At 37.0% G+C, this 18,461-nt stretch overlaps 1 protein-coding gene across 9 annotated transcripts in view; it reads left to right on the top strand.

The window, feature by feature from the left end:
• The window catches only part of DGKH (diacylglycerol kinase eta), a 192,032-nt gene that overhangs the window by 137,583 nt on the left and 35,988 nt on the right, over positions 1 to 18,461 (top strand). For all 9 annotated transcript variants that reach the window (XM_047860464.1, XM_047860332.1, XM_047860392.1 and 6 more), the window contains 4 exons: positions 5,190 to 5,289; positions 6,808 to 7,081; positions 7,862 to 7,984; positions 11,954 to 12,085. In XM_047860464.1, the coding sequence (XP_047716420.1) occupies positions 5,190 to 5,289; positions 6,808 to 7,081; positions 7,862 to 7,984; positions 11,954 to 12,085 (629 nt within the window). The remainder of the gene's footprint in view (positions 1 to 5,189; positions 5,290 to 6,807; positions 7,082 to 7,861; positions 7,985 to 11,953; positions 12,086 to 18,461) is intronic.

Here is an 18,461-nt window from a genome sequence, read left to right as displayed (position 1 = left end):
GTTATATGTCCCTTTAAGACTTGTAAAGTATAGGGGCGCCTGGGTGGCTCAGTCGGTTAATTGGCCGACTTCGGCTCTGGTCATGATCTCGCGGTCTGTGAGTTCGAGCCCCGCGTCGGGCTCTGTGCTGATGGCTCAGAGCCTGGAGCCTGCTTCTGTTTCTGTGTCTGCCCCTCCCCCATTCACGCTCTGTCTCTCTCTGCCTTTCAAAAATGAATAAATGTTAAAAAAAAAAAAAAGAAAGAAAAAAAAGACTTGTAAAGTATAAAATAGTTGTCCCTGCTTAAAAAAAAATTTTTTTTTCGAGGCACCTGGGTGGCTCAGTCAGTTAAGCATCCAACTCTTGATTTTGGCTCAGGTCATGATCTCATGGTCATGGAATCGAGCCCTGCGTCGGCCTCCATGCTGAGTATGGAGCCTGCTTAAGATTCTTTCTCTTTCTCTGCTCCTCTCCCCCAGTCATGTTCACTCACTCTCACTTTCTCTCTCTAAAATAAAATTAAATTTAAATTAAATTAAATAAAAGTTAAATAAAGTAAATAAAAATAAAATAAGGTAAAATAAATTGTTATCAAGGCATGACATATACACGGTAAAGTGCCCAAATCATAAAGGTATAACTTAAGTGATGAGAGAAAAGAATACACACACACATTCACATTCTTTTTTTTTTTTAATTTTTTTTTTTTTAACGTTTATTTATTTTTGAGACAGAGAGAGACAGAGCGTGAACAGGGGAGGGGCAGAGAGAGAGGGAGACACAGAATCTGAAACAGGCTCCAGGCTCTGAGCTGTCAGCACAGAGCCTGACGCAGGGCTCGAACTCACAGACCGTGAGATCATGACCTGAGCCAAAGTCGGACACTTAACCAACTGAGCCACCCGGGCGCCCCAACACATACACATTCTTGTAACCACCACCTAGATGACATAAATAATTCCCTTCCTTTGATAATGCTAGTTACTTGTTAAATGATATAATATTCAGGAAGAATGTTTTAACCTCCTTGTGCATGTTTAACCTTGTTTTATAAAATAGTAATTCCCAGCAGACTAAGCTGTTTTAACTATTTTTTAAATGCTGAAAATACTATGGAAATGCTATATTCCATTAGCATAGCTAATATGTAGGTTAACTAACGTAGTTACTATGAACTAACCAACATAATGTCAACATTTCTTTGATTTTGAAATTTTGTAAACATGAGTTACCTTCTGAGAATCAGAAGCATTAGCTAGCAATTATAGATGTCATTTATTAATAAAAATACAAAGCAAAGTTATTAAGTAAATGCAAGTTGTTCTGAGGATAAAACTTCTTAGAATATGGGATTGCTGGCCAGAAAAAAATAGTAAGATTGGAACTATTGCCATAGAACCATAGAATTTTATTTTATTTATATTTGTTAATGTTTATTTATTTTTGAGAGAGACACAGAGTGCGAGTGGGGGAGGGGCAGAGAGAGAGGGAGACACAGAATCAGAAGCAGGTTCCAGGCTCTGAGCTGTCAGCACAGAGCCTGATATGGGGCTAGAACTCAAGAACGGTGAGATCAGACCTGAGCTGACGTCAGACACTTAAACGACTAAGCCATCCAGATGCCCCTAGAACCATAGGATTTTAGATTTGGAATCTATCTTAGAGATAATTTAGGCTAGCTCCTCTCCCCCATTAAATAGATGAGATAAGATATGTAGTTATTACAATCTTTCCTCAGAGCACAGAGAGGTAATGTTTTTTTTTTTATATATTATGCATTGATATTTGAAAATCATCTTTAATTTCTGATTGGAACTTTTTTATATCAGATGGAAAATGAATTTTTCAGATGATACCTACCTGCCAATATACACATCTGTTTGGGCACCATTACCATATTTTTCTGCATGTAGTGTTTGCATGTTTTATTGTCATTTGCCACTATTAAAAAAATAAGTGAGGGGCGCCTGGGTGGTGCAGTCGGTTAAGCGTCCGACTTCAGCCAGGTCACGATCTCGCGATCTCGCGGTCCGTGAGTTCGAGCCCCGCGTCAGGCTCTGGGCTGACGGCTCAGAGCCTGGAGCCTGTTTCCGATTCTGTGTCTCCCTCTCTCTCTGCCCCTCCCCCGTTCATGCTCTGTCTCTCTCTGTCCCAAAAATAGATGAACGTTGAAAAAAAAATTAAAAAAAAAAATAAGTGAAAAATTGATAAATGAAGATACTGCTACTAGTGATGAAAAGTATAGATGCCATGAATACAATCTGATTGAGATCATAGTGGAAATCATCAAGCATGCTAAATGTGGACTATGGTTGGCTCCAACTGAATATTTGGTGCAAAATCAACTACATATTTGTGTTCAACTTAGAAGGAAGAGAACAAAACTAAAGAAATAAAATGCTTGGAAGTAGCTTGTCAAAGTTATTACTAACATTAATTTAAAATATAATTAGGGATTAAAAATATTTATAACTCTATGAGAAAATCCATGTTCCACTTTCATTTATTTGATTTTTGAACCTGTTTTCTGGAAGTCTATGCATTAAAGTAGAAACTGTATCAGTTGGAGAATGTCTTTTACGTTATTATAGTAAATACATTTATTTATTTTTTTATTCATTTTGAGAGAGAGAGAGCAAGTGGAGAGGGACATTGAGAGAGGGGGAGAGAAAGAGAGAGCGAGAGAGAGAAAAAGAGAGAGGATCCCAAGTAGGCTCTGTGCCTTCAGTGCAGAGTCCAGTCCAGAGCTTGGACCCACAAACAGGGTGATCATGACCTGAGCTGAAATCAAGAGTTGGATGCTTAACCGACTGGGCCACACAGGTACCCCTACAGTAAATACGTCTTTAAATTGCTTTTCTCCAGTTTGCAAGTTCCCAGGTAGTATGATTTTGAAATCATACTAGTGTACGTTTTATTTCAATTTTAAGAATTCTACAGTCACTATTTAGGTGTAGTAAAAAGTTAGTTCATTTCTCCCGAGTGTACATATTTTATATCTTCTGGAATATGAAACTTACTGGATCCTAAGATAGACCATTTCTTCTAATTTTCCCCACAACTTCCATGGCAAGTATTCTCTAACACAGAATCGTACTCTCCCCTCCAGCCTCCATCTGCCTCAACAACATGGTACCTTTGTTGCCCCTTGCATTCCTAGGCCGATGGGCCAACAGGCTCTGTCCCTAAGAATTAGGAAAATGCCAGCAAAAGTAGTTATGATAATGTTATGGCATATGCAATTTCACAAATTCTGACAGAAAATTATATCAGGGCAGTGTTGTAACAATAGCAAAGAAAAGGTCTATTTTGGAGTTCTGTAAAGAGGGGAAACTGTCCGTGTCTCCTCTTCTTAGAGGTGGGACATCTTAGAGAAACTTTCAGTAAACTTCATAGAAAAACTATCACGATAGCCTCACTTTAATATTTCAACAAGTTCTATAAAAGTGCTATACATGAACAAAGAGGACAAACCTTGAGGTGGAGCACATGAATGCATCTCTAATAAATAGTAAGCTAGAGTCTCTGGAGAATTGTGATTTTAAAAAGCCAACAGAGGGGCGCCTGGGTGGCTCAGTCGGTTAAGTGTCTGACTTCAGCTCAGGTCATGATCTCATGGTTCATGGGTTCAAGCCCCGCGTTGGGCTCTGTGCTGCCAGCTCAGAGCCTGGACCCTGCTTTGGATTCTGTGTCTCCCTCTCGTTCTGTTCCTCCCCCACTCACACTCTGCCTCTCTCTCTCAAAAATAAATAAATAAACATTAAGAAAATAAACAATAAATAAGATTTAAAAATTTTTGAAAAAGGCAACAGAAAGGTTGAAGGTTAGGAAATACTACTTTTTGTCCGAGTGAAATCTAGAGATGGTTGCCAAAAAACAACAAAGAAAATAAAAATTGTTAAATTGTTAGGAATAATTCATTTATTTCTTAGATAATAAATGTGAACGTTTGGAGTGTGTGTGTGTACTCTATCTATTGAATGGCTTGATTTCATAACACTTAAATATCTGGAAACTTAATCATTATATCACTCACATACCAGAGAAAATTGTGAGGATAATAGAAAAAAATAATTGCTGGAACCTGCTTGTTTTTTCCTTCAAATTCCTAAATTGTATCCATAATAAAGAGAAATATAATTGTTTTAAAACAATTCTGATTTTGTTTTCAGACTCACTAAGCCCATGCTACAAAAAGCTGGTCACATACCATTCTGTTGGATTGTTTCAACACCAGTCCCAAAGACTTTTGAAAGACAGATTTTCATCAGTGTTGGGGTTTCAGATTATTTTTTCTCCTAATCTATTTCTATTGCAAAGAAGCCAAATTTATGTAAAAGGAACAAGTAAAGCATATGTTGTTGACACTAACAAAATCTAAATTAAATTAGTCTTGCCTATGACTATACTGGTCACCTTAAGGAAATAGATTTGCAGAAAATATAACTCAATCCAAGTGGCAGGTTGGCTACACAATCTCTTTCCTCTTTAGGAACAATATACTTTCAAGATACCCAGATAATGAACATTAGAGTGACAGTGACAAATTTAAGTGACAAACTTATCCTTGTTTTTTCAACATTGCAAGTTCTGTTATGAAAATATATAAGATGCCGGAGATAATGCTTTAAATTTGTAGATGGGATCTACAAATGCTCCTCTCAAGGGGCGCCTGGGTGGCTCAGTCGGTTAAGCGGCTGACTTCGGCTCAGGTCATGATCTCGCGGTCCGTGAGTTCGAGCCCCATGTCGGGCTCTGTGCTGACAGCTCAGAGCCTGGAGCCTGTTTCGGATTCTGTGTCTCCCCCTCTCTCTGACCCTCCCCCGTTCATGCTCTGTCTCTCTCTGTCTCCAGAATAAAATAAACGTTAAAAAAAAAAAAAATTTTACAAATACTCCTCTCAAGAATTTAATTTAAATATTTGAGAAGGACTTATTATAACCTTAAAAGGACTGTTAGTTAAATTATATAAAGCAAAGTTTATTCATGTACATTTCCGTTTATCACTTAGAATGTCTTGAACTTCTATAGTACGTGTTACACAGCAGATAGAGTATGGGTTTTTTATACAAATGGTCCCTATATTTTGACCTAATTGTGCTTGTTTTAGGTATAGTTTACCTAATTGTGCTTGTTTTTAAAATGTTTGTCAATCAAACCAAATCAGCCTAGTGGGTTTACTGAATTTCACCATTTCTTTTCCTCAAAGGATCCTATGTGAAACTGTAAAGGACTTTGTTGCCAAAGTAGAGAAGGCATACGAAAAAACGTTGGAAAATGCTGTTGCAGCTGATGCTGTGGCCAATAAAGTAAGCAGGTCACCTTTAGAGCATGAAAGTTTTGACTAACAATGCTGGCATTGAACGGTGTTTTACAGCTAGATTGATTAAGTGGCTTTCTTACCAAAACATCTTAAATCAAGAGAAAAAGTCCTTTTGAATCAGATGTAAGGGATTAAGACATATTCTATTTTATGGTTATCTGGTAGGAAAACTGCATTACTGAAGACCATCTGACAACACGAATTTTATAACTCAACTCCCTTTTCCCACTGATTGACATCTTGAAGGAGAAATGCACAGTAGTCGGGTCACAGGTGGGAGATGCAGAGCCACTGGTGTTCCAGTGCAGAGAGAGGAATGGCTTTCCATTTCCAGGCAAACTGGGCGTCAGGCTCTGTCCGTCCATCTTAGCGCCATTCCTTAGGTTCCCCAGACAGTATGGCCCTTGGTCCCTTTCAGGGTTCTGTTTCTTGCTTTGCCTTTTTCTTTATAGATTTTTTTTCCCCCTTTATGAGCTTTCTGAGGCTAACATAAGAAACTTAAAAGCTACTCTCTTTGCTCTCATATGTTCATGACAGGGAGTTCTTACAAAAGGTTCTTGGGCTTGAAAAGGAATGGTCTCCTCCAGATTCATGCTGTCGATGGTGGTTTAACTGAGTGAAAGGAAAAGAAATGGAAGTAAACATACATTTGACATTTTCAGCCTCTTTTCTTCTTGTTTTTCTACTCTGTGGAGAGCTTCAGAAAGGCCTCTGTAGCCACACTTTTTTCTGTTAACTATTTCCACTGTAACCTTTTGTTAGCATGACATCAAAGGCCAATAAATGGAGGTGGAAGGAACTGGAACTTTTGTGGAATAAAAGGTTAATTAGGCAGTCACATCAACAGCTTCAGTCCTAAATATTTCTTTACCCATAGTCATTCTAAGAGAAGCAGACAGAAACAAGGTCCGAGAGCTGGTTTTTCTTTCTCCATCTTCTTTTACTTCTTTATCATTGTGCATTTTCCTTTTTTGCTCTTTTTTTGAGCCATTAATCCCTTAGGTGCCCTTCACTCCTTTTAAAACCAAAGCTTTGAAGGAGAGCTTACCAAGGCTCAGCCAGACCTGCAATTTGTGATGCTCAAAACAGTACCATACATTGATTACTTTAAAAAGTTTATGCAATATTCTCTATAATGCATAAATTTTCTGTGTAACGTGTAAATTTTCTGCGTAATGTGTCACTTTAATGTGTTTGTTCTTTTAAGAAAAAACAACTATATAAAGATAATAGAGACTTTCTTTTAAGGGAAAATAGTTGTATAAAGATGGTAGAATTGGAATATTCTGGACGTGCATGTAAAAATTCACATAATTGTACTTCTTTTAAAAATGATAGATTACTTAGTCCATAAACTATCTAAAGTATGATTTATAATAGATGGCCTGTTAATGGTAAATATTAATATAGGCATCTTTCCTCTAAAATCAGAAGCCATTCACTTAAACTATCATTTTCCATTCCCACCAAATGGAGATTCATTAGTGTATTTTTGTTTTCTTAGTGTTCAGTCCTAAATGAAAAGCTTGAACAACTGCTTCAAGCTTTACACACAGATTCCCAGGCTGCCCCCGTTCTCCCAGGCATCAGCTCTCTCATTGTAGAAGAAGATACCGTGGAATCTTCCAGTGAAGAATCTTTGTGTGAAAACAAAGAACAACTCACCGATGACCCTGCAAAACCTTCCTCCCAGAAAGCTGTGAGACCAAACGAAATAATGTTGCGGGCAAACAGTTTAAAGAAAGCAGTGAGGCAAGTCATTGAAGAAGCCGGCAAAGGTACACATGAACGAAATTAGCTTTTGAAGAAGTTAGCAGCATTCTTATATTGCAAGCACAATGGAATTTTCACACTGGTCAGGCTATACACACATAGAAAATTTTCAGGCAAGACAGAAGATAGGGCCATTAGAATGAAATTTATCCCCTCTCTTGTTTTAGTAGTAAGGATCAGCATATTTATTGTTAAATATGTTAAAGATGTTAAATAAAGTAACATCTCAGAGATAAAGTACACTGGAAATATTGAAAATTAAGTAATAATTATAAAATTTTAAATATCTTCTGTCATTAGAATCTGTTGAGTTCTCAAAGAAAATCAAACCTGTAAACTACTTTGAAAATACTTTCTTAAATTTGTTTCCTGAATGTTTACGTTGTTTTTTAAAGAGTTTGTAAAAGCTCCACCTATATTTTAATTTTTTGTATTAATATAATGTATATACCTCTCTTAGAATTTGAATAGTGGACTAAAGTTAACTTTAATTAAAAATTAATATTGAAATCCCTTTTATAGGTTATAACTTATAGTTGGACTTGTATTTCATTCTCAAATTTTTTATTTTTTTTTCTGGTAAAAATATAACTTTTACAATTTTAAATATTTAATTGTATAATCTCTAGTACTTAGAGACATCACCCCAAACTTATCAACTAGCGTTAATTTGTGAATATGGAATTTCTTTTGGTTTATGTTTCATTTTCCTTTTTAAGCATACATTAATATTTATGGATTTTACTTTTACTTGTCCAAACATATTTCTCCCCTACTACTTAAAGTTCTGGATGAACAGAGTGTTCACCCTTGTGAACCAGTTAGCCAGTCATTCGATAATGATAGCACAGAAACAGATGAATCTAAAGAAGAATCTAAAGATGATGGTGCAAAAGAGCCTTCAACTGGTAAGAAAACTAATTATTTTGGAATTCAATAAAATGTAATTCTGCTTTTACTTTTCAAAAGGCTTATCGGTTTGTAATAAACTTTGTATTTTAATTTTAACAAGGCTTTTCTTTTTTTTTTTTTTTTTAATTTTTTTTTTCAACGTTTATTTATTTTTTGGGGGGACAGAGAGAGACAGAGCATGAACGGGGGAGGGGCAGAGAGAGAGGGAGACACAGAATCGGAAACAGGCTCCAGGCTCTGAGCCATCAGCCCAGAGCCTGACGCAGGGCTCGAACTCACGGACCGCGAGATCGTGACCTGGCTGAAGTCAGACGCTTAACCGACTGCGCCACCCAGGCGCCCCCTAACAAGGCTTTTCAAAAGTTAAAGCTTAGATATTCGTGAATAGTAAAATAATAAAGGTAACATTCAGAGTATTGTCAAGTAGTCACATCCCTTTTTTATCAGATAATCTGGAGATCATCATAATGAACTAAGGATTCTGGGACCAACCATAGCTAAATATCTTCATTTTCCTGAAGAAAAAAGGAAGAAACACCTAAATCAACAGATTTTAACCTGTTTTTAGCCTACAGATGCATTTGAGAATTCTGTGAAAGCAGTAGGTCCCACAGGCACGGAATTTGGCATTTCAGTAGTTTAGCGGTCCCTTGAATTCCACTGATCAGCTCGGATGGTTTGCGAATTTCCTATTGCTAAATTAATCTCTAAAATCACTGGACATCTAGTTACAACCCTATGTCTACTAAAATTATTTTTTCCAGGAAATTAATATGTAGTTGCCTGTTGAAGTTCAAAGATGAATTTATATTTTTAATATTTCAGATTGTATAAAGGAATAGCTGTTAATTTAGTAGAATAAAACAAAGCAGAAATTAAAGTATTAATGAAGCTGAGAAGTAATATGAAAGTAATCACATAATACTAATGAAAAGTCAACACTATTAAATCAGAACTGCGTTCATTAAGCTTTTGCTTTATTTTCATTACATATGCACTTGGGCAGATTGCTTCATTTCTCTGTGGTTTCCTCGTTTGTGAAATGCGGATAATGACATGCCTACCTGTTGTGAAGGTTGAGGAAGTTAAGATATGTGGAGTGCCTAGAATAGAGTCAGGTACATAGTGCTCTGAAAGAGTGTTTGCAGTCATTATCACTATTACCAGTGCTATTCCTGCCACTGCCGTTGCTACTAATTACATTAACTTCCAAAGAATTCTCCTTAATTATATGTGAAACTCTTAACAGCTTGAAATTAGACCTCACATGTCTGGCATGCAACCAATGCATACATATTCTACAACCTTAGCCCTTTTAGACTTTACGTGTACCTATTTCAGCACATGACTCAACTCTATAACCTTAGACTGTAGGGACCTTAACGGTCCCTGTCGCAGCATATAATCCAACACAGACATACTTTATAACCCTCTTGACAGATGGCCACTCACTTTCTTTTGTTTTTTTCTTAATATTGTATTTTTTTTTAAGTAATCTCTACACACAGCGTGGGGCTTGAACTCATGACCTCAAGATCAAGAGTCCCAAGCTCTCCCATCTGAACCAGCCAGATGCCCCACCACTTACTTTCAATACATCCCATTCTTAACATCAGCTCTCAATTGTTAGAAAGCTTTTCTCTATATTCAGCTTTATATTTTCTTCTTAAATATCTACCCATGATCACACTAACTAATGGAGTTTTATGTGTGATAATGTTAATAGCAACAACTGCTAGCGTTTGTGTGGTGCTTTATGAATAGTTAAAAACAATTTCCTATACATTACCTCACAGTATTGAAGATAACTCTACCATGTGGCAGACCTTTGAAAACAGCTTTCATGGCATCATATCCTCTTCTACCCCTTATATCTTCTTTTCCATATTATCTCCTAATTCTTTTACCAATTTTTAACTTGATTTCAAACTTTTTTGTTTTTCTGGTTGCACTCAATTGGTCAATATGATGCCCCATTTTGAATGCAGCCCTCCAGATAATAGCACACCGCTAGCCATACACTACACATTCTGGGCAATTTTGGTTTTCGAAGGCTTCCCTAAGAGTTCTTGTTATGGAGTGTTCTATAGTAATGCCATATAAGCCTGTTTTCCTCCTGTTTTGTGCAAGTGATTTTTTTTAAATCTAATGATAGTAGTTTATGCTCATCCCTCTGAACTTTTTATCTTTTCAATTTGGATCTACCATTACATCCTGTCAAAATCTTTGGAAGCTTCATTGTATCGTCTCAAATTTACTTCATCTAGAATTTAATAAGCTGACTTGTGTGTTTTCATCCCTTAACGAAGTTGACTTAAGGAGGACTGCAAATGGCATTCTTACAATATGCTGCATGACAATTTTCCCTAAGATAAGGAAGGCTCTCTTGGGACGATTGGTTTTTCAGCACTCACTGTAAAACGGTAGCTGGTTTCCCAACCAGCTACCACCCCATCTTACTATATTCTCATGAACTGAGCACTTGCATTGTAGTCTGCAAAGAAAACTGAAACATATGGGTATGCAACTATAGATATTGATATTGAAATAGACATAAATTTACACAAGTCTTTAATGTTGCAATATTTGATTTTGTTTTCTAGCTAGTAATCCAATTTAGTGGGAGTCAGTAGCAATTGAAGCATTTCTGTATTAAATAATCGTTATTTTTTTAAGAACATTCATTATATTATTAAATTATGCAATAATTCATATGCCTGAAATGTATAATACAGTATGTTACTATGATCAATGAGATGTTATGTTTAAGAAAAACCATGAAACAGTAATTTAGTTACCTGCAATATTACATCAATCTTAGTCACTAGGATGCTGTCTGCTTTTGATCAGAGATGAATATCAAAAGATTGTTTTTATTAGAAATTAGCCCCAGGTCTCACATCTGTCCAAAAAAAAAGAAAAAAGTGAGCTGTTCTGCTACTTTTCTTTAGTACAACTGGACTGTTTTTGAAGAGACAGAAGAGAGTGTAAGATTAATATGGTTAGTTTGTAATTAGTCTTAGGGAGAGTAAAGATAATTAAATTTTCAAGTATTTTTAAATTGAGTTTGAGGATTACTGGTTTTTTTAAAACACCTGCCAATAGCTCCTAATTGAGTTAAAGATACTATTTGCTCTCCATTAAAAATTACCCCAGTTTAGACAGAATTAAATCTCCTTTTTTGTTGTTTACTTTGAGAAAAATTCTGGTTTGGTATAACTTTTTAAATGTATTGAGCATTTACAAGAATATGATAGAACCGTTCTGGGTAAATCATTGTTATGAATTTATAATTAATTGAGAAGTGCAGGAAACATATGTCGGTTTCATTTGAAAAAAAATACCATCTTCCTTTCATGTATAGAAGACGATGTTAACTCATGTTTCGCACATTAGCTGTAGGAACTACATTAATTAATTCTGATCACTCAACATTTATGACAAAAAGAATGCATTGGTAGTATACATTATAACACATATGTTCCATTTGCAAAAGTCATCAGGCTTCAAAGTTTCTTTTTATCTTTGTTTATATATATATATATATATATATATATATATATATATAATTTATTGTCAAGTTAGCTAACATACAGTGTGTATACAGTGTGCTCTTGGTCTTGGGGGTAGATTCCCACGATTCATCACCTACATAAAACACTATGGGTTGGTCATATTCAAATTATGAGTATTACTGAGCTTTAATTATGATAGGCGTCTATGTTCTACTGATCTCCATCTGTTTGAATGAGTGATCAAAACCCGTGGCAGAATCCCTCCGTTCAGTAAATCTCAAGAAAGTGAAAACAAAGGGAAAAGAATAGGTAAACGCAATGTAATATTCTCAGTTCTGCTAATTGATTTCAACATGCATTAAACTATCTTATGTCCTGAATTTATAAGGACTTGCTTACTTTAATAGCTTTACCATTATCTTTTTTATAATTGGGACTTTTTGCCAACAGTTAAAACTGCACCTGCACCTCGGTCTCCAGATGGCCGGGCAAGTCGTTCCCAAACTGACTCTGGCCCTGGTCCAGCTGTGGCAACCAGCAAAGAAAACCTGCCTGTGCTCAACACCAGAATAATCTGCCCAGGTAGTATAGATTCTGAAACATGGTATTTTTTTAAGTATTTCTGTGAAAATGTATTAAGTATTCACTTCCATGAACTATTGAAATGTGGTCTGAAAGATAAATGTCCCTTTGAGAGAATGTTCTTGTCACTCTTATCAACCAGACTCTAGATCCTTAGACTTGTGTGTGTGTGTGTGTGTGTGTGTGTGTGTGTGTGTGTGTGTATGTGTAAGAATTACCTTGGAAGTATTAAAATATATGTTTTGGGCCCCTGCCCTGAGAAATTTTATCTAGAATAGAGCTCAAGAATCTGCATTTATTAAGCACCTTGGGTAAATCTAATCCTATGTTCTACTACCTCTTAAGTATCTCCACAGCTTTCCTTTTAGTTGTAAGCCACAGGTCTCTCTGTAGTCATTTTTAGACTACTAATATTGCTTCGTTTTGGAACACCTGAGGCATCTATGCCAGCTCTGATGAGATGAATTTACCTCGGGATTCAGTTAGTGCTAGTGAAAACCAACTAACTTGTACAGCAGGGAAGGAGGAAAATAGAGATGTCTCAGATGTCTCCTTAAGTTCCAGTTGTTTGACCTAGTGAGAACTGTCAAGATTTATTCCAGGGTAGATTGGATCCCAAATTACACCCTTAAAGTCAGTCTCACCTACATGCTCTTTTAAAAGGTGAATTGCAATTCAAAAATAATAATAGTTGGAGACTTTAGTATCCCACTCTCAGTAGTGAATAGAACAACTAGAGAGAGAGATCAACAAGGAAATAGAAGAACTGAAAAACACATAAAACAAGTAGACTTAACAAATGTCTACAATGCACTCCACATAACAGCCACAGAATGCACATTGTCTAGTGCATATGGAACATTCTCCAGGATAGACCATATATGAAGCCATAAAACAACTTTCAATAAATTTAGAAAGATTGAGATAGTATACAAAGGATGATCTTTGGCCACAATGGAATGAAATTAGACATCCATAACAGATGGAAATGTTGGGAATGTGGCAATACGTGGGTTAAAGTAAAAAAAAAACCATAAGTGGGGCGCCTGGGTGGCGCAGTCAGTTAAGCGTCTGACTTCAGCCAGGTCACGATCTCGCGGTCCCGGAGTTTGAGCCCCGCGTCAGGCTCTGGGCTGATGGCTCAGAGCCTGGAGCCTGTTTCTGATTCTGTGTCTCCCTCTCTCTCTGCCCCTCCCCCGTTCATGCTCTGTCTCTCTCTGTCCCAAAAATAAATAAACGTTGAAAAAAAAAACTAAAAAAAAAAAAAAACCATAAGAAAAATTTTGAAATCCTTTGATATGAATGAAAACAAAAATACACCATACCAAAACTTACTTGATGTAGTTAAAGAAGTGTTTGGAGGGAAATTTATAGCTGTAAAGGCCTATATTAAAGAGGTAGAAAGATCTCAAAACCTAACTCTCCACCTTAATAAACTGGAAAAAGAAGAGCAAACATACTGAAAGCAATCACTAGGAAGGAAGGAAGAAATATTGGAGTGTAAATAAATGACAAAGAGAATACAAAACAATACAGAAAATCAATGAAACCAGGAAGTTGGTTCTGCGAACAGTTTAACAAAATTGACAAGTCTTTATCTAGAGGGACCAAGGAAATAAAAGAAGATTCAAATTACCGAAATCAGGAATAAAAGAGGAAAGATATCACTAACAACCTTACAGAAATAGAAAGGATTATAAATAAGGGAAAGCTATCAACATTACATGGCAATAAATTAGATAACTTCAATGAAATGGACAACCTCCTAGAAGCATGCAAACTACTAAAACTGTGTCGTAGACTCTGGGTCTGGAGTTCTTTCTTGTCTAGCAAGAAAGTGGGATGCAGAATTAAAAATGCGAGAGAGAAGCTGATGTCCAGGAGAAGACAAGAGCCCCGAGTAAGGGTCCTTGTTCTGTTTTTATTAGGATCAGAAGGCTTACAAACGTGGTGATGGGTGTGCACAAAGAGACAGTGAAATCGTGAACATTAACTCATGGGCGTGAGGGAAAGGGGGTTTTGAAGATATGCGGGGGTTAGGGATTTGGGTTAATACAAAACAAAATCCTGGTGTTGGGCAGAAGGTTGTTTATAGCAGACATGAGGCTCCACCTCTGTTTACCTAAACTGGTCTAGGGGACAAGAAATACAGAGCATGCTACCTCAGGGTCAACAAGGCACCTTTCTTTTGCTAATTAGCTAGTTGTCCTCTGGGCAACTTTGCCCTGCTTCAGTCTCTAGCCTTATTTACCTGTTTACCTAATTTGGTCCTTCCTTCCTGTGAAAGCAGCTTTCTGCTATTGTAAGTACTAAATTGGGGGTTGTTTCCGCCCTGAATACCTAATCTTGTTTACCTCATATACATTTGTCCTATACTGGGGCATTTGTCCCACCTTATCTATACTGAGGCCTGTGCCCAGGCCTTACCTATACAGGGGCTTTTGCCCCGCCCTATCTATACTGGGGCCTTTGCTCCACCTTATCTAATCTTACTTACCTAATCTTGTTTACCCAAACTTGGGTGTGAACATCCTATGACTTTCTAATTCTTTATGCCTTGTTAACCCATTGGCAGAGGCTCAGAAAATTCCTAAGCTTATTCCCACAAAACCGATTCAAGAATAGAAAATCTAACTAGACCTATAACAAAACTTCTTACAAAGAAAAGGCCAGGTCCAAATCACTTCACTAATGAACCTGCCAAGTGTTTAAAGAATTAATATCAGCAGTTCACAAACTCTTCCAAAAACTAAACGAGGAAGGAACATTTTCCACCTCATTCTTTGAGGCCAGTGTTACCCTGGTACCAAACCAAAGATGTTCAAGTCACTAACCATCAGGGAAATGCAGATTAAAAACCATAATGAGCTGTCACCTCACACTACTCAGGATGGCTATTATCAAAAAACAAACAAAAAAAAAAATCAAAAGACAACAAGTGTTGGGGAGGATGTGAGGTGCCTGGATGGCTCAGTTAAGTGTCCAGCTCTTGATCTCAGCTCAGGTAATGATCTCACAGCTTGTGGGATCAAGCCCTGTATTGGGCTCTGTGCTGACAGCTCAGAGCCTGGAGCCTGCTCCGGATTCTGTGTCTCCCTTTCTCTCTGCTCCTCCCCTGCTTACTCTCTCTCTCTCTCTCTCTCTCTCTCTCTCTCTCTCTCTCTCTCAAAAATAAACATTAAAAATTTTTTTTAAAAAAACTAAAATTAGGACTACCATATGATCCAGCAATCCCACTCTGGGAATTTATCAAAAGAATTGAAATCAGAATTTTGAGGAGATATTAGCACTCCCATGTTTATTGTAGCACTATTCACTACATCCAAGACGTGAAAGCAACCTAAATGTCCACTGAGTGATGAATGGATAAAGAACACATGGTATATACATACAATGGAATATTGTTCAGCTTAAAAAAAAAATCTGTAATCTGTCATAATGTGAATGGACCTGGAGGAAATTATGCTAAGTGAAATAATTCAGTCACAACATTGCAAGTACTACATGATTCACTTCCATGAAGTATCTAAAATAGTCAAAACCATAAAATCAAAGAGTGGAATGGTGGTTACCAACAACTAGAAGTAAGAGGAAATGGGGAGTTGCCAGTCAAGCTGCATAAAATTTCAGTTAAGCAAGGTAAGTTCTCGAGATCTGGTGTCCAAAATTGTACCTAGAGTTAACAATACTGCCTAGAGTTAACAATACTGTACCTAGAGTTAACAATACTGCCTAAAACACTTAAAAATTTGTTAAGAAGGTAGGTCTCATAGTAAGTGTCTTACCACAATAATATAAAGTAAAAAGTTAAGGACGCCTGTGTGGCTCGGTCGGTTAAGTGTCCAGCTGTTGATTTCAGCTCAGGACACAATCTCACAGTTGTGACATTGAGCCCTGCATCAGGCTCCATGCTGAGCTTAAGATTCTCTTTCCCTCTGCCCCTCCCCGTTTACACATGTGCTCACTCTCTCAAAAAAAATAAATAAAAATTAGGAAAAAAGTTAAAAACAAAACAAAAAAAGAGCTATCCCTGAGTCCTGGGCTCACCTGACTGAGTCATTCTCCTTTTCTAATGGTTGGTTGGTAAGCCCTCATCTTTGGTCTACCTCTTTAATGATCTTCAAATAAATTCATTTTACATTTTGCTCAGCTTTTCAATTTTCCCTCAAAGTGAGGAGGGGTAGTTGGTCTGATGAACTGACAATATGCCATCATCAAAATGATACATTGATTTTTAGTTTTTGCAGATTCTGGGTTGTTGTGACTTTCCATGAAACTTTCTCCTCTCATAAATCAAAAAGGATAAATGAAAAGGAAGAAAGAAAGAAGACAATCCATAGGATAAAGGAAAATATTTGTAAATAGTATATGTGATAAGGGACTAGTATTCAAAATATATAAAGAGCTCTTAAAATTCAACAGTAAAGACAAATACTTCAATTTAAAAATGGGCAAAGGATCTCTTGCAAAAAGATATTCAAGTGGCCAATAAACACATGGAAAGATGTTCATCTTCATTAGTCATCAGGGTAATGCAAATCAAAACCACAATGAGATACCACTTCACTTTACTGGGATGGCTATGATCAAAAAAGACAGATAATAACAAATATTGGCAAGGATGTGGAAAAATTGGAACTTTTATACTTTGTTGGTTAGCATATGAAATGGTGCAGCCATTTTGCAAAAAGAGTTGGGCAGTTCCTCAAAGAATTAAACAGAGTTAACATATAACCCAAAAACCCACTACTAGGTATACACCCATGAGAAGTGAAAATACACGTCTACACAAAAACTTGTACGTTACTGTTTATAGCAACATTACTCATAATAGCCAAATAGAAGAAACAACCCAAATAATCATCAATTGATGAATGGAAAAACAAAATGTACAATATCCATACAGTGGACTATTAGTCATCCATTAAAAAGAACAAAGAACGGGGGTGCTGGCTGGCTCAGTCAGGGGAGTATGCAACTCTTCATCTCAGGGTTGTGAGTTTGAGCCCCGTGCTGGGTGTAGAGATTACTTAAAAATAAAATCTTTTAGGGGCGCCTGGGTGGCGCAGTCGGTTAAGCGTCCGACTTCAGCCAGGTCACGATCTCGCAGTCCGGGAGTTCGAGCCCCGCGTCAGGCTCTGGGCTGATGGCTCAGAGCCTGGAGCCTGTTTCCGATTCTGTGTCTCCCTCTCTCTATGCCCCTCCCCCGTTCATGCTCTGGCTCTCTCTGTCCCAAAAATAAATAAACGTTGAAAAAAAAAATTAAAAAAAAATAAATAAATAAAATAAAATAAAATAAAATCTTTTAAAAAAAGAATGAAGCACTGATACATGCTGCAACATGAATACCTCTGAAAACATTATGCCTAGTGAAAGAAGCTTGACATAAAAAGCCACATACTATATGATTACATTTATATAAAATGCCCAGAGTAGTCAAGTCCCGAGAGAACATAGATGAGTGGTTTCCAGGGTCTGAGGATGTGGGGAATGGGGGGCAAGGAAAATAACTACTAACAGGTACGGGGTGTTTTTTGTAGAGTAATAAAAAATGTTCTAAATGTGATGGTAGTGATCATTGCACAACTTTGTGTATATACTACAAACAGCCAAATTATGCACTTACTTAAAAGGTGAATTTCATGGTATGTGAATTATATCTCAGTGAAATATTAAAGTAGATAAACCCATAACATGTTTGATTCTGGAAAAAGACCTCCAGGGGCGCCTGGGTGGCGCAGTCGGTTAAGCGTCCAACTTCAGCCAGGTCACGATCTCGCGGCCCGTGAGTTCGAGCCCCGCGTCAGGCTCTGGGCTGATGGCTCAGAGCCTGGAGCCTGTTTCCGATTCTGTGTCTCCCTCTCTCTCTGCCCCTCCCCCGTTCATGCTCTGTCTCTCTCTGTCCCAAAAATAATAAATAAATGTTGAAAAAAAAAAAATTAAAAAAAAAAAAAAAAAGACCTCCACGTCTAGAGGTTATATTTCTATTCAAACCTGAAACCATGAGATGACCTTTCTGGCTAAAGCTGTAAATATGCCTGACCTTAAAAGATTTTAGAAAATATTATCCTTTTCTGTGGCTGGAGCCTGATTCTTCAGCTGTCTAGAGTGTGCTTCTTTTCTTACCAAAATAGTGGCTTTATCCATTTATTTACTTATGTCGACATGAAAGAAACTGGCATAACTAAGTCTGCCATGGCATATTCAAAACTATGAAAATAAATGACAGAATAAAATTCATGTTGATTATTTAATAACCAGCTAAACTTTGTAGCTGAAATAATGAATAATTATCTTCTAAGAAGAACACACTGTTGAGGAAAGGAATATTGGCTTAAAAAAAGGACTTTTTTCCTAATTTCCTAGTGGTTCTCAA

Source organism: Prionailurus viverrinus, chromosome A1 (genome assembly GCF_022837055.1).
Source record: "Prionailurus viverrinus isolate Anna chromosome A1, UM_Priviv_1.0, whole genome shotgun sequence".
NCBI classification, from domain to species: domain Eukaryota; kingdom Metazoa; phylum Chordata; class Mammalia; order Carnivora; family Felidae; genus Prionailurus; species Prionailurus viverrinus.
The sequence above is the reverse complement of the archived record's forward strand: the minus strand, read 5'-3'. Positions and strand labels throughout refer to the sequence as shown.